The sequence below is a fragment of the Sinohyriopsis cumingii genome, chromosome 18 (assembly GCF_028554795.1).
Source record: "Sinohyriopsis cumingii isolate HCF-2022 chromosome 18, ASM2855479v2, whole genome shotgun sequence".
Lineage (NCBI taxonomy): Eukaryota > Metazoa > Mollusca > Bivalvia > Unionida > Unionidae > Sinohyriopsis > Sinohyriopsis cumingii.
In genome coordinates, this window is record NC_142978.1 from 83,558,353 (window position 1) to 83,576,466 (window position 18,114).

At 35.6% G+C, this 18,114-nt stretch overlaps 1 protein-coding gene across 4 annotated transcripts in view; it reads right to left on the minus strand.

Annotated features, from left to right (window-relative positions):
* Positions 1-4,540: 4,540 nt before the first annotated feature.
* The window catches only part of LOC149777182 (uncharacterized), a 32,962-nt gene continuing 19,388 nt past the window's right edge, over positions 4,541-18,114 (minus strand). For 2 of the 4 annotated variants that reach the window (XM_089941879.1, XM_089941882.1), the window contains exons 2-3: positions 10,520-10,653; positions 4,541-7,494 (exon numbers count right to left, since the gene is read on the minus strand). In XM_089941879.1, the coding sequence (XP_089798005.1) occupies positions 5,462-7,489 (2,028 nt within the window). In that variant the 5' untranslated portion in view covers positions 7,490-7,494; positions 10,520-10,653 and the 3' untranslated portion in view covers positions 4,541-5,461. Of the gene's footprint in view, positions 7,495-10,411; positions 10,654-13,822; positions 14,343-18,114 lie in introns of those variants that run through there. The other 2 variants (XM_089941880.1, XM_089941883.1) reach the window with 2 other exon arrangements.

Genomic DNA, 18,114 nt, shown 5'->3' on the forward strand with positions numbered 1-18,114 from the left:
ACCATCTTGCCACTGAACAATATAGATGATTTGAAGGGAGAGGTTCTTCGAGTCAAGGTTTTCTGTGGCTTTAGCGAGGTTAAGCATAACATGCAACCTGTCACACACGATGAAGGTTAGCAGAAGCTGTGAAAGCATTTGCTATTGCATGGTGGGCTGCCCTGTAAATTACCTCTGATATTCTAGCCATTGACTCCCAGGCGTGTGCATTGCCAGCCTTGTCTGCAAGGGCTGAAAATCGCCAGAGACATTAAGTCTAACAACAGAAACGTGGCCATTATATTGTGAATGAGTTATAAAGTGGTATGCAGAATGCCTTTATCCATGGTATAGTAACCAGGTGAAGTCAGGCTGACTGCAGCATAGTTCTTGTTCAATGTTGGGAGATATGTGAAGTGTCAAAATGGGAAAGAGATTGCAAAGGACTCTGGTAACCAACTCTCAGAAAAAGTAGAAATGTCCTGGGTCACTGCTCTTGGCAGAAAGACTCAGCAATTTCCTTTATTCTTTCCGACTGTGGGGAAAGACAGAAGAAATGTCTGACTTCCTCATTGCAAATTATCAACCAAGGCCTTGACCTTGTATGCCAGTGTAAAAGCGGTGCTGGTGGCAGACATTCTGTATTCGACAACACCCTATAAATTCATATATTGCTGCCTTAAAGCTATACCCAGTCCTCTCCATGGTGGGATCTGAGCATGAACCATCAGGAGGTTCAACCCCACATTCAGTCTGAGGGTTGTTGTGGTCAGGATCAAGATTGATATCCATATTATATATTCCGGAAGGCATTGATGATGCATAGCCATTTGTCATCTCTAAGACTAATGGTACCATCCAAAACAATAAGCCACGAGTAAATGGCTAACCGTATCTGCATGATGTAATTGTGGAACTAGTAAGAACGGTTTGTTAAAATAAGAAACAACCGGTACATGTGTCTGGTTTATGGATGGCAATGTAGATTGCTGTACTGCCAGAGTCAAGTAATGTTAAGCAGATAGATCTATCACTAAGATCCCCGGCAATATTAACGTTCCATGGCTCAACCAGATGAGTCAAAATACAATATATGACAAAAGCCATATGGTCACTGAACAACAAGGAGAGGGCGGCTGTATGGAACAGTTAGCAGCCAAAACGGCATCAAAACTGAGAGTCGACTACATAGTATGGATCAAGAGCTGGAAGGCTGGACAGTACGGTCGGCAGCTGAGACAGCATTTAAACTGAGGTGTGACTAGCACAGAAGACAGAAGGACGAGGAAAAAAATGACAAGAACTAATCAACTCTCACGTTGTTTGCTGTACCATGTGATACACCTGCAACTTCAGCGATGATGTAAACAGTGATGGATAAGTTACAGCTTCCTCCCTTTCCCCAGATGTAAGAGCAGTATCAGGTAACATTCATCGTATTATCATTTGGGAGACGGACCCCAATGGAGTCATCCACCATGCTGGCCAAAGACTCGGTACAAGGTGAATACTCAAATCATTATTACTATCGGTCCTTTAAATTTGATACGTCACTCCAATTCTTGCAGTTTTCCTGAGAACTGTTGACCATGTATTCTCCAACGAACTTGCACACATGCTGCAAGTAGCCAATGATGTACACTTTGTACTGGCAAGTCACAAGTGATGATAATTCTCACCTGCTTTGAATTCATCTGTTTTAGCACACTTCATCATAGGTAATTCTGAACAGTGCAAGAAAAGAAAAAAAGAAACAGTTAACTGTGCTAATAATGGCAGAGACACCGACTATACCAGATAGTATGTGCGAACGTGAACTTCAAAACGTTTATATTACAATGTAGCAGTGTTGAAGCATGTGGCTAGAAAACAAAGAAAATAAGTCCATGTAGGTGAAAAATGTCACATAATTATGGTCAACATTTAAAAAATAATCATTAATACATCCAAAAAATAAAATCATCAATGGATGCTATAAAATGTAGCACAAATTGCCAATGGATTTTGGGAGGCAATTTTTCATAGGGAAAGCTTTAAACTAGCACCACTTGTCAGTGGCAAGGGGTGGTAAAAGGCAATAAATTATTGCCTTTTGTCTATGTAATATAGACAGAAAAAGATTAATTTTTATCTTTGGGAGGATTAGATTTGGGAGGTGGTAGCACTTATATTCCTAATTTTAATGTGATCAGGGATGGTATTCAAAGGAGAAATTAAGATGATAAAATAAAGGTTGTGAGCAAAGCTTGGCCTCATAGTGGTCTTCAAGAAAGGTGGAGGAAGAGAGCACTGTATCTCATTCAACCAGTTGTAAGTTCACAGCTGTTGTTACGGCAATGGCAAGAGAATGATGGGCCACTATGTTCAACATAAGGATCATTCCAGAAACAGACTCCCACACATATCATGTAGGGTGGGAGAATAAAATCTGTATTCCGCCTGTTGAAAGATCACATTGGATACTAGATCCAACAAAAAGCCCATCCATGATGTTGCAAACCAACTGTTGTACATCATTAAGACTTACACGAGTTCTGAGGATTGCTTGGTCATCCCCAAAACTGTGACATTTTGGTCTACTGCTGTGTATCCAAACAGAAAACAGGTGTGTGGGACTTATAGAGCCACTGACTAAAGTTTGAGGGAAGGTGTCTGCAAGAATAAGCATCAGTTATTGTACTGGTGTAGTGCACATGTCCTACTTTATGCACATGCAGAGCTACACGCAATGAAAAAGGGTGAAGTGGCCAAACAAGATCGAGTATTGAAGCATCATTACCAATACTTTCGAACTGGATGTTAAAATATCAAATTATCTGTAGGAAAGGCCAATTGTCTGCCTATACAAGTAAAATCACTGAAGCATCGCTTATATTAACTACGAAATGGATGATGACTAAACAATGCATAGAAAACTTACCTGTATGTATCTAACTGCGGCGGAAACTATCAAGTATTATAAATGAGTTTATGTTCACATAAATATGCACTAAAGCATTAATACTGATACAAATTGGATGCTATGATTGTAATACAATGTTAGCTGTAGGAAAGACCAAATGATGGCCTATACAGGTAAAATCAGTAGAATGTCACATATATAATTACAAGGTGGATGCCAAGACTAGATTAATATACAAACTTACCGCTATATATCTGACCATAAAGGAAAATATACAGCAATATCATGAGTTTTCTATATCACACAGACCTGTACCTATTAAATACTGCCATTGTGACTAATGCAGGTACATATCAAGGGCACTTAAGTGTAGGAGGATGGCAAAGAGAGGACAATGAAAAGCAAGAAACTTTGTCCTTTGAAAAGAACACTCCTCCATCTTGCTGTAAGTAGAAAACTTCCAAAATGCTTGTATGTGGTTTTCAAGGCCTCTCAGTCTGTAGAGAGCACACTACTTGCTGTAAGCAGAACAGTAACTGAAGAATTTACAGGATTTGGCATAAATCCGTGTATTATGGGAAGATCACTCTATCCAACTGCCACCTAGGTCTAGGTGGGGTGATAACTTGTTATCCTTTAGTTAAAAAGTTTTGGCCTGGGTGGGCTGGATTTGCAAGGCAGTAATAGTTCTCCTAAGGTATTAATATCAGGTATTGTATTTGATGAAGAAATAATAGTTTGGAAGGTTCCAATTTGAATATCCCATATGTTAATTCCATTCATCCTACAAATAAATAGTTTCCTATAAATGTCACTATATAATGTCATCTGGTAGAAAGTCCATGAATTCATCCTCATTGTCTGATAAAGTTCTGAAATCATCTTGTCATCTAGTCATAATAAATCATTTTCTAGTCAATGTAACTACTGTCTGACTCTGTCTCCAATGTCATATCCATGTCCTTATGTAGAGACTGATCTTGGACTCAGTAAGTAAAACTTTCACCGTGCAGACTTGTGAAATCTGTTAAAGGTTGCAACTGAACAAGTGTCAACTGCACAGAAGATTACGGGGGACTTAAAATAACCACCCGATGTTACTTGGCACTGCGCAAGTACCAAACTTGTGGTTCAATCAAAGGGTTGTTACATGGGAAAACAAAGAGTGCTGCCTTCAAAAGCCATGAAATTACGGTCAAACATGCACAGGAAGTTGTAGAACTCTACTTGGCACTGAACATGTTGTTGTTGTTTTTGTTGCAGGGTTTAATGCCATTTTTCAGCACACGATAGGCTATGCATGGTGGCCAGTATTAATAGTGGAGGAAGAACCTGGGAAAACCCCGGGAAGAACCACTGACCCACGAGAAGCTACTGGTAAGCTTTCTCACATACCCACAATGGCCGAATCCTAGACTTGAACCCACGCAGACAGAGGTGAGATGGCAGTGATCTGTAACGGAGAACACATTAGACCACTCGGCCACTAGGGGCCCCCACTGAACAAGTACATGTACTGAATTTACAGCTTGATCAAAATGATTGTCAACTTGAAAACAAAGTGAGTGCTGCCACAGACCTATTAATCAAGCCATGTGCAATGGCAGAAAACTTATCACCTTGAAATTAAATGTAACTTATGGAAAAGGAAAATACAAATTAAATCAAACACTTTATTGCACTAAACTGTGTTTATACAGCAAAACAAATACATATCGGCTGTTAGGACTTGCACAAAAATAGAAGCAATATACTTTCTAGTAAACCCCCACAGTAAAAACAACACTGACAAACATTCCACTTTTTAGTAAGTAGTATTTAATTTACCTGTAATGTTTTCAGATTATTAAAATTCAAATGACTGTAGATACAGGTATTGTGCAATGGATACCATGAAGAAACGGACAAACAGTGCATAACATACATTCATCTCTGAATGGAAATGGTGCCAATGAAAACATAATTAACATTTGAATTGACAGTATCTTGTGCAAACATTTATAGTTTCCAACATTACCGCTAGATTTATCCAATTTTTCGTATGTCATACGTACAAGTCAACCCCTGCTCTACATAAATCAAATTTTCTGTAGAAAAACATACATTTATATGTGAGTATATATATGGTATACGGGTCCTTAAGAAACAGACATATTCCAACACCATATTTTATTTTCCAAAACAGAATGATTTCTTAAAATACAAAGTAGGTTGCAATCCTAAGATCCTTCCAAAACACTGCTGCCATTTTTATGCTTTCAAGATAAGAATATAATTATTTTTAGAACTTTAAAAAAAATCGCATTTAAAAGTGACAAAACAGTATTTACCATGGATACAGAGTTGTATTACTGATTCCAAAACCTTATTTATTCTTCACTTTTTGTTATTATAACAAATACAAATGATGTTAGAAATTAACTTCCACCTTATATACACAGTTGTGGAGTTGGGTGCTTATGACTCTTAATGTGCATATTCTCATGCAAAATGTGACAAAAATGTATTACTAATTGTATTCACTAATATTTTGTTTAAATTCCTGATACCAGTCCATTTATTATTAGCATATGCAACTATTTAGGCCAATGCTGCAAAAATGTCACAAATTTGCCACATCGCGCCATTGTATTCAGGCCTTATTCTTAGGGATCGGGAGAGACATTCAAGACTTAATACCACATACCCCTCCTGTCTGAGACAATATGCAAGTAAATTGAAACACATCTCATGATGTCTAATTCTCTCCTGACTTGATGCCGAAGCCAAGTTCTCAAGAGCCACAATTCGCTCCTTTGATTTACCCAGGGCTAAGTAGGTCTGGTATTGAAGAAAATACATGTAAGGCCGGGCGTCTACCACTACCAATTCACATACTGACCAGAACAACTCATTACTCAGGGGAGGCGGTATGCAGTGGATTTCTGATGGAAGATAAAGTACAGAGAGAGCTAAACAATTTCTGTAAGTCTGTAAAGTTGTCAGATCCCCTGACACAATCTCCTGAATAGTTACATCATCCATATCTACTATATCAACTATTGCCAATTCACATACATAGTGCTTGAAGTCACGCTCCACAGCAGTCAGAACCTCCTCAGCTTGATTTGTACATCCTAACTTAAGATAAAATCCTGCCAGTTTGAGTCTCCCAGATGTCACATCAGAGCTTGCTCCATACTGAAGATACCTGTGTGCCCTCTCAATTTCTTGTCTACAGAAATCCTGTCTTGAAAAGCAAGAAGAAGCAAGTTGGCAACCAAAATGGCTGCAGAGTAATTTAATCCATACCAATAAATCATCTTGTAATACCTCTCTACAGGACTGGTGTTCTTGTATCAAAACAATTAGAAGATCATAGCAGGACTCTTTTAGAAGGCTTATGAAAACATTTAAAGCCAGACGTTTAGACCAAAGTATGGGACGCTTAACACAAAGTACATCTGAGTTGTGTGTCTCGTCTAGCTGATTTTCTCCACCAATCAAATGCAAACTATAAATTCTGCTACACGCCTTGGACAGTGCCTGTCCAATACCATCAAATGGTATCGAAGTCAAATATCTAAAGTTCATGTCAATTAAATTGCTCAAAATATAGTATAAACAACGACTTTTATGTACTGATAGTTTTCCAAGAAACATATTTTCCTGTGGAATGAAATAGTTTGGGCAGAAATTGCCGTTAACCCACAAAAGAACTGTTTTCAAAAATGCATCGACACAGATAAGCAAATTTTGGGGTTTCCAGAATCCTTTGTCCATGTTTTCTATCAGCCAGAATAGTGCAGTTTTGCATTGATAACTGGTAATACATTCTCCAATAGCAGGTGTGATAAAATTCTTGATAATCATTTTCATTAGAACATAACTACCAATCTGTGTGTTGTTAAGCTTCCACATCAACTCTCTCTCAATTGTAGTGAAAGATATTCTCCACTCAAAGGGTCGATCAGAACTAATGGGGTTTCCAACAGGAACCAGAAATGCCTCATTCCGTGCAAAATTCTCAAAATCTTCAGATGTTATCCAGTTTCTCCATCTCTGGCGCTGCACCCAAGAATTAGCATGTTGTGCCCAGTCTTGTATTCTCATACCAATTATACAATCCATGGGAACGTTCCAGTCAGTGTCATTAGTTGCTGCTGGTCCATGAATTGTGCCTAGTGGATAAACAAATGCTGATGGTTTGAAGACTTTTTGTCTTTCATGGTCGACAAAGATATCAATAGGGTCCACACTATAACTAAAACACAGCTCAGGTCTATACAAAAGCTTATAGTACCCAGGGAATTTGTCCTCATCAGCAACCATTAGGTAATTATTTTTCCCAGGCACTGTATTATTGGTGTATTGTACAGCTATGTCACTATTGGTTAGGGAAACCAAATCAATGTCTGAATTAAGGCCTGGTGTTGTTGCACCTTCCATCTGACTCCCAAATATGAAACCTTTACACTTCTTACTCCAAAATGTCAGTAATTGCTCACATTTCATCCATTCTTCCCTTCTTTTCTTTCTGATTCTCTCATTGACACCAATTTTATCCAGTATTCCCATAATAATCCAAGACATTTTGGGAAAGTAATCTGTTCTATCTTTGTCTGTCATTGTTTCTGAAAATACAGAAGCATTTAACATCTCAAAAATATGTTGCAAATAGTTTTTCTTTGTAGTCATCATCAATGACATTATCATCTTTACATTTTCTTGCTGAGAATATAATACGGCAATGATAGTGATCAATCTAAATTTAAAGTATGTAGTAATCTGTTTATTTATTTGTAAACCGGTCTATTTGTAATTACTTTTTGCCGGTATCAGATGCCAACATCCAATAATGCCTGTCATAATACTACCACTACTATAGTATTCTGCAAAACATCTTTCCTTTGCTAACCTATCTTCTCCCACCTTGTTAATTTATATAATATAGGATGTAGGGGCATATCATGGGGCCAATTTTTGTAGGATATTTTAATTTATTGGGTTTCTTAAAACTGTCTAACAAGGTTATATATGGACACAGGGTAGAGATCTCAACAGTTTACAATTCATGAGCAAGTGTCCACAGTTGAATGCTGCCAGAGAATTACCAAGAAATCACTGAAAATTCAGCCTCGTGTGTGTGGTTGCTTTTGGTCAATAATCATACAGGTCAATTCTTATACATGTAAGGCTAATAATTTAGGAGTAATTCTGACAGTATGCAAAACCATCCAATTCCTAAAAGACCAACAATTTTAACAACCATGTGTAACTTCAGACTGCCTATATTCATTTCAAAGTATTCAAAATGTTCCCTCATAGATCCTTTCAAAATTACAACTTTTGATACAATCTTTGGACCTCAAACCACATAATTTAATAGTGTTAGAATCATCATTAGGATCCATAATATTTGCCTAAAAACACTAAATCAATAGTGTTGGAATCATCATTAGGATCCATAATATTTGCCTAAAAACACTAAATCAATAGTGTTGGAATCATCATTAGGGTCGATCCATAATATTTGCCTAAAAACACTAAATCAATAGTGTTGGAATCATCATTAGGGTCGATCCATAATATTTGCCTAAAAACACTAAATCAATAGTGTTAGAATCATCATCAGAATCCATAATATTTGATACATTATTAGGAAATTGTTATTGATTTAACAAGTAAATCTGTAAATGCATCTGATTATTACTTGTTTTGACAACTGGAGTTGATGTGTAACTTTCAAAACATGGCCATCTTGTAGGATAACGTGTTTGTGTGTGTGTGTGTGTTTTGGATTTTTAACACAGCTTTAACAATTTTGCATCATATCACTACAATATCTGCAGTTTGGCAGTTTATAGTGATGTCTAGCACTTGGGCATCATTCTGCAGACATGTAGCATCATGTCCCATCCGGACACATTATCCTGACACCAGACTGACCTGTCCTAACACTAACCTCTCAAAGCTGAGTGCTTAGTGAGGCAGCTGTTAGTACCATTTTTATAAGTCTTTGGAATGACTTGGCCAGGGTTCGAACCGGCAACCTCCCGCATCGGAGGCAGATGCTCTAACCACTAGACAACTGAAGTGGTCACCAGCTTGTCGGATAAGGTGAACATCCGAAGCTGAATGTTCAGAAAATCATGTGTTAATCTAAGTACCTCTCTGTCAGGATTATCTGGATCAGAATTGTCAGTGAAATGAGAAAGACAGTAAAAAATTTGAAGAATCATATAGAATAAGCAAAAAATGCATAACATTGCAGGCTGTATAGTTGACTTTTCCTGAATTTTTGTCTCTGCATAAGAAACTAATTTGCACAACCATAGAAGCAAATAGTATCCATAAGCAATATTATCCTTGTCCACCAATACTCTGTCCATAATAATATTAAAAGCCTAGCATTTTGTCCTGATCTGTCAACATTCTAAGGCATGAAATGCATCCAGTTACAAATACACCATACCATAACAATACATTATCAATGAGAAATAATTTGGTACATTTTCAATAAAGTCAGTACATAAACTATGGAGTTCCAGAACAAAATTTCTACTTGCCCAATGTTGAAAAAAAAAATTGTTTCAATTGTTTCAAACTGCATCAGAAGAAGAAAAAAATTAATGATTATTATCGCCAATAAAACATATATTTGACACAATCTGAAACATGAAAATAAGCCCAGTTACAAAGTCTTATGAAAAAAAGTAGAGAATGGAAGCATGTTAAATTTTTCATTACATTTTGTAATGAAAATAACAAATTTACATGCACATTCTGAAATCTTTGAAAACCTAACTTGACAATAGCTGTACAAGAAGAAACTAAGTCACCCACACTAGCATTGAAACACAAAAAATGGAAATGCACTGAATTAAAGCTGTGTATATATATATATATATATATATATATATATATATATATATATATATATATATATATATATATATATAAAACCAGTGTGACATAAACTGGAATCCTGCTCCCCCTCCAGCTACAAAGGAATCATCATGATTGCTGATTACTGATCTCATTAACTTATATCATTGATGACTGAATTCAGACAGGTCAAGAGTTTCTAAATTAATCACAAAATTGTGCTTAACACATGTGAACTTGTCACAAGCCATTAAAAATGGGGTCATGGTATAAAAAGAAATTAAAAACCTATATGCTTCAAGAAGGGCTATGTACTTAATGCATGTAACAAAGGCAAAAAAATTCCCAAAAGAAAAAAGCCTGAAACAAATCATACAGTGTTCATGATCTCATCCCACCACTACATCAGAAGCATTTCAAAATGACATCCACATCCAGACAGCAATATGACAACAGAATCCTGATCCAAATCATCCTGACACAGCGTTCCACAGCTTAACACCTGGATGTAACTGTTTGTCTACTACTTCCTGACTTTTAAATATCTTCTTTTTTCATTTCACAGGAAATGCAACTATTGAATAATGCAAAAGTGGTAAACCAGATGATAAAATCAAATCACAAGGCAGCTACAGAGTGTCCACTAGATGGAGACATACATACACAAAGAAGTTAAGTTGGGCTTGGACTGGTAGATGATCTTAAAATGCGTGAACTGTGGGCTCATCTCGCCTATACACAAGCTGTACAAAGAGGTTCAATTTTGCAAACCTGGCTGTAATGCTGCTGTAGTCAACTTGGGATTCTAGACAGGGCTTCAAGAGACATCTATGGGAATTGCAGGAGCCAGATTCTTCCTTAAGGCCACTAATGTTCCTTCTCCAATTCAGATGGCATGCAAAGGACTGAAAAAGGAAAGAAGCAAAGATTACAACTGAATAAAATAAGAACTTTAAACTTATGCATCACATGATTAAAGATCATGGCAGCACAGATCCTTCCCCTTTCAGCAGTGCATTTGATGCATTTTAAACTCTGTATAGTTAGTGTAGAGAAACTATGACAAGTATCCTCAAAGCTATCAGAATCACCATTGAAACAATTACTGATTATAAGTGCATCACTGTGGCTTTGTGTGAAAACAAATTGTGCTGAACTGGAAGTTAGCTTAGAGGCAAAAAAATGATGTATGCTCACATGGTTATGCAGATTATACTGGAACTACCACATTTACATATATTATGTGACACCATATTTCTTTGGATACGAAAACTTAATCATTAAAGTAATTTTTTGTGTACTCTTATGTTCTGGGACACATCGTTTTTTCCTCGAGTCATAACTTGTGGGGTACCTTCTAAATCTGTCAAAACTTTCACTGTCAGAAATTACACTCAAAATTAGATTTTATTTTGTTTTAAAATTAAATTGTGTACTTGAAATAAAACTCTTGTATCATGGCATCACTTCATCAATTCAAACCTTCTCCTACACATGTAGAATCCATCGTTTAGGTGCATATTTTTTTAGCTCCCTTACACCATAAAAATTTATCATTGGATGCTAACACACCTCCTGCTGTGGAAACTACATGACTAAAATTAGATTTTTTATCTACACCAGTCTTGTGAATTCTCTCACTTTTAATCTCCTTCTTATCAACCGTCCATGAGATCAAAGTACGCTGGAGTTTCATTCATGTTAATGATCATACTCTCAACGAAATCATCTTCTTCTCTTCTGACCTTCACAAATTCATGGAATAATTTTCTCCTCCAAATCTCCTAGGAGATGCTGGGTCATCGATGTCCATGCATGAAGCACTAGATTGTGTCACTTAAAAAATGTTTCATTGTTTAAATTATTTTCAAGATTTTTGTGAATACCAATATGCAAGCCAACTTTGTATAGTTGGAGACAAAAAAAAATATTGGTACACTTAAAAGAATCCAAAGATGGCTTCTGAGATCAGCTTGCTTTGTATTAAAATAAACTTGTATTAAATTTATTTCTCAGTACCAAACAATCCACTGTGTCCAAGTCATAATTAATCATATGTTAATCTAAAATACCTTCAAAGATTAAGTTCTTGTCATAGATTATCTGGAATTTCTTTGACAGGCTGGACTATATGCAAAGCAACAATCAGTTTTCACTTCCAGATCATCACAAATGCCTTATTATTCATTGTGCATTCAGGGTTCAACACTAATGCAGGTCAATTGGCCTGAGGCCACCTGATTTTCAGAAAGACCACCACTTCCTTAAGCTGCATGGTCCATTGGGCCAATTATTTTAAATTGTGGAGATTAAAAGATAAAAATATATCTATCTCATATTATAGTATTGTATAAATCTTTCCTTTAATTATAAACATGTCAAAGATTGTGACAACTGAAAGTAAAACAAAGATCATGCTTATACCATTTAAACCAAATTATCACTGTTGTTTGGGTACTTACTTCATTAATTATATAAGAGCATCAAGCATTTACATGACTGACTTTTTTGTTATGTGTCTGTGTCTGTTTAAAAAATATGGAGATTTCTTAATAATGTCTCTCTGCTACACGAAAAGCTAAAAAACTAAAAGATGAGAAACTCGAAGTGCAACGTATGAACGAAAAACCCAAGAGATAACGAAAATACACCACTCCCTCCATAACTCGCGTTTGGATAACACATGATTCCGCTTATAACGCAGTGTCTGGCGTGGCTCTCGATTTTTTTCCCAAAGAAAATATATTTTAAATATCTTTAAAATATGCTGAACGTGAAAAAATTACGATAAGAACTGGTAAATTAAACCATGATATATCACTTGTTTTATCATCAAAAATGATGATTAATGCCTGTAAAGATAGAATCCATATTGTGAAATCTGCAAGTTCTAAATAAGATATCATATATTATGTAAATTTTTTATGATAAATAGTTGTCAATACACTGTAAGCAAACAGACTGGTGAAATAGCGATCAGTGAAAACTTCTGGTAAATGCTAACAGGTGACAACAGAGAATGAAATAAACACTAATTAAATGTCTGGCTATGTGAAAGTCACATTCTAATCCTTTAATTCCATTTCAGTGTAAACACTATAATCGCAACATATTCTGTTCTATGAAAATATGAAAAGAGTCAATCGATCGTCACATCGAAACCCGCAAGTACTTCTGTGAGAACCTAATTATATGCCAGCTTTGTTTTGATCAACAACTTGGGGAAGTGTTTGGTACATTAAAATATCAACGAAAAGAGACCTGTGTTGTTTTATCACTGTGAATATGTCTTCTGCATCAAATCAAGCAAGGGAGGTCCAAAGAAAAAATTCAAAGGAATGCAAATCTGAGCATAAGTTCTTGTGGTCACTACCGTTATCAAAATTCATTTTATTTGACAAAAGAAAATGGTTTCACATTTTTATATGGTGGCTGGAGACACAAAATGTTGACTATGTAAAGATCATACAGTTGAGAAATCTGCAGGAGTTTTCTTGGCGGTAGAGAAATCAAGTCGTAACACAAAAAAAATTAACTGTTTTTTCAAAATGTGAAGTTACCACCGTGTCATTTAATTCTGCACATTGGGTAATTCTGCACAACGATATGTCATTTCTTTAAACACTGAATCACGTGTTATTTTTGTTCAAAAATCTATTTTGTATCAAGAAAGAACGATCGTACTTTAATTAAGGAAAGTGATATTCATAAAGTGTACAAAAATATCTGCATTTCGACTCGCAAAATGCATATGAAAATGTGATTTCTAAATGTCAACATGAAGACGCACTCCATGACCTTCTTGAACCGGTAACCCAGAAAATCCGATTTACTATGTATCTTTTAGAATCATACAAATAAATACATTATATAAAAGAGGAAAACCTTAAATAAGACGTTGTAAACACATTACATCCTATCCATTGTTGTTTCTCTTCCAAATAATAGTTTATTTTTATAAAACACTGAATTTTATTAACTTTTTTTTATAAGATCGGTTTAGTTTGCTTAATATCTCTTGCCTTTTATGGGCATTTTTACGTTGAATTTTGTAAAAATAGCTATAAACCTGACCTAATTACTCGACTGCACTGCTGACAAAAACTGTACGCAGAATAGGCCGACATATCTCGAGTCAGGAAAACACGGGGGTGGTATCCCCCGTGTCCAAAATTAATATTCTTTTGAACAGAATATTCTGGTGACGACTGCCTCTTTTCAAACGGCAAGCATTGCTATATAATATTTTCATCAATCGGTCGAATTCAGTATGTGTTTTGCTTCAATATTGGAGACGAAAACCGAAAGTGCGCAGAAATGCCCGATAGCATAGTATATTTGTCAAGCGTGTCACAAACGGTAAGTATTATCGTGTTCAAATTTACGTTGTTTTAAATTTGTAGACCCATTAAATTCATGTTGGTAATAATTAACCCTTGTGATTTTTTTCATTTTACTTCTACCACAATCAAATCTATCTATTTGTTCGTTCAATCGACAATCTTTCTCGAAAAGATCGTCGATCTTTTGTATTAAAAAACCCCGTCTAATTTGGATCAAACAATAAAACTAGAATGTATCCAATTCAACACACAAATTAGTGACGTAGTACACAATGTGTGCAGTGGTACACATGTTAAGCGAACGGAAACCATGTGGAATATTGTTTTTAATGATCTCCTCAATATACTGCGTTTTATCCTGAAATTATTGTTGTTCTATGAGGAAAAAATAAACAAAGTACACCGTTATGAAGGGATATTTATTCACAGTTAATCTCAGCATGATTATAAATTGAGTATTCAACACTATAACCTGCCACCTCCCTCCCTTTTGCCTTTATGTCGATCCCTTTATTGGTTTTTGGCATTTTTTATAGGTCCCTCGATAACTCGCGCCTCACTTATAGTGCGGTCGATGTTTTTGGACCCCGATGTGTGCGAGTTATCGAGGGAGAGATGTACCTAGATACCTGGAAGCAGGAATTTCTGTGGCCAAATCAAAACAAGGAGAAAATTAAGACATATTCAATTTGTTCTGCGTATGATACAATGGTAACATTTGTAGTTGGCTGCAAAAACTTCTTAATTGATACAGTCAGAACCCATGACTTATTAGAAAGCCACAAAAGGAATAGCTTGAGAAAAAAAGCTGAGAAGGCAGCCCCTGACTCTTCTGCAGGCGAGAAGTCCATTACGTTTCTGAATAAGGCAGCCTTTGAAAAAAACGTGTGTCATGTTTAGAAATGTTCATTTTGTTGCTAAACATTGTTGCCTATATACTCTGTGAAATAATGTGAGCTCGACAATGCAAAAGGTTTGGAAATAGGCAGTATCTACCTGACTGACAAATACTGTCAAAATATTATTAGGGCTATTGCAAATACTGATAGGTCAGAACAGGATGGACCTTGTCATTTCCTTCAGTCAGTCTTTGTCAGGTATCAGTGATAACTTCTCCGATACGTCTTCCAAAGAAGCAGATATTACATACCTTCGTTCATCTTTCAAGTTAACAAAGATATGTATTATTTACTTTAATTTTCTATTACTGAATTTAAACTATTAAACCACAGATTTAAACTATTAAATTAAACCAGAGATTAAACTATTAAACCAGACATTTACATGTAGAACCATTCTGTTTATAAAACTAAACTTTTAAACCAGCAATTTAAATTTATATTCATACCATTTATTTATTGCAAACTATTAAACTACCAATTTAACTTTAGATCCATTCTATTTTGTGAATTCAATAATTTATTATTTTTTCTTCTAAGGTTTATGCTCATTTTATTGGTATATATAATATACCCAAGGCAGACAGTGTTGAATAATTTAATGTAAACTGTAATTAAATAAAACCATGTACATGTTTTTATTTTATTGTATAGATTACACATTTTTTCAATAAGTATAATGGTAAATGAGAAGGACCTTCTATCAGTGAGAAGGACAACCAGTTTTCAAAAGCAGGAAGTCCTGCAGGCTTTCTACTTAAAAAAGTGAGTGTTGCATTGTCCCTAAAATAAGCACAGACAACCACACCATAAACACATACTCTAAAGAATAAACAATTACCTTTAAATCAATACCAAGAATGGTTAAATCTAACTCTTGTATCACCAACAAAATGAGAGAGGAAAAAATGGTCTGCAAATAGATTAGGACTACATTTGTGGGTAATGAACCGAATGTAATAATTGTGACCTGATTCCTGACAGGTTTTGAAATTCTCTCCTGAATAGAAAAAAACTTGTATCTATTATAAAATAAATGTGTTTGACATACTGATGCAAAGCTTCAAGGAATTTGATCCATGAATACGATAGCTAGAGGCTATTATCTAACACCACCATTGTATCAGAAACACAAGGAAGTTCAAAATGACTGACTGTCAAAATGCACAATAAACTCGTTAGTTTTTGTGTCCTTACATAAATCTGGAAATTTCTGTCATAATATAAATATGGAAATTAACTTGCCTGTTAAACTTTACTAGAAAATTTAATTTCAAAATATGATATGTTTTTTTATATATAAAATTCTGAAAATAAATTTTCATGAAAATGTAAACCCCGCAGTTGACAAATTGTGTTCCTTGGCAACTAGTTTACATATTTTTATCAAAACCATCAATGGTTTTGCTTATCAGGTGTGAGATAATTAAACCAGAGCAGGTCAGTAATGGGTAATACCTGAAATCTGGTAGTATATAAATATGTTAGGGTAGTAACTAAGGTAGTGATGTCATTTTCAGCCAGGAAGGAGATAGGCTCTCAGGTGCAAGGCTTTCAATTGTATTGTAGAATTGGTGGAGTTCTTTGATACCCAGGTAGCATGCCTTTTCTTGAGGAGAGAGGACACTTATTGTGCTTTACATGCAGTTATTGTAACTGAAACCATGAAAGAGTACACCAAGAAGAAATTTTTTTTTTTTAAACCTGGAAATATTCCACATAACAAGGGAATCTGATTTCTGACTGACAATACTCTACCAAGTTCCAGTACTGCATCTATCCAAGTGACCAGAAGAATGGATGCAGAGATGTTCTTTCATGACAGTGACAAAACTGACAAACGGGTCTCTTGATAGTTGTGGCACCAGACTCTAATGGCACACCAAGGTCTGCTAGAATTCTATGGCCATCATCCAAAGTGAAACTAGACCTGAGAAAGAAGTGAATCAGCATGATGGAACCAAATCCTGCTGCTGTAAATATGATGCTTCAAGCTTGACTACAAGATACACCAATGGGCAGCTCCAGGGCTAGATACTTGTCACCACTGACATTACATAACCTAGCAGAACATCTATGCAAAGGACTTCAATGTTGTGGGTAAAACTGCTATGGAACTCAATGAAACAGACATGGCAGACAAGCTGAAACTAGTCAGAGAAGTTAATGTTGTCTGTGAGTGTAGGATCCTGAGTAAGTAAGTCATTTTTGATGCAAGATACAATGCCATTAGCTTTGTACATGAAAAGAAACCTGGTCAAAATTCATCTTAAGCTGTTGGAATTACCTGTGAAACTGTTACAGAAAAGCAATACATTGCACTGACTACAGTAGAAAACTAGCTGTGCTGGACTGAAGCATGTTTTCATGTGCAATGTCAAGGAAGCCATATATAGACCAAAAATGGCAAGATTTCTGGAACTCCTCCAACAAAAGGTAAAAAGCACCATGAAACCCGAAAAAACGTAGATAGGAACATACAGCTACCTAAGGGTACCTATTTAGAACAGAAAACCATAAACAGGATAATAACTGGAAAAACTAAACTAGCAAGCAGTTTATAGGACCCAAACCAGCAACCATTAACTTCTTCAACTGCCACACCACTGAAAATCTACACCGCGTATTCAATATATACCCAAAATATCAACCCGCTAGGAAAATATTTATCAAAATTCAAAAAGAGATTGGATCACCACACACATACCCAGAGTTACTTATGGACTCTAATAAAAATAAACAATCATCATAGAAAAATATAAATAAATTCATAGACTCAGCAGGACTTACGAACAAAATATAATTACTATCCCCACAAAACCAAAAGACCCAGTAACTAGCTAAATAAATTTAGAAGCCCCCACATAAAAACCCATAACATATAATTCAATTTTATAAAAATATTAATAAATAATTCACTTACGAAGCACCTATCAAAAGCTAAGGAAACTGCAAAATCGGATGTCCTAGATATCCTTAACAAATCAAGTAATCAGCTAGGACTCTGGTCCTAGATGTCCTTAACGAACCGTGTAAACAGCTAGGACTCCGGTCTTTTGCTAAATAAAGTATAAATAACGTTTCAATCTCTAAAAACATTAATAAATAAATAACTTAAAGATGC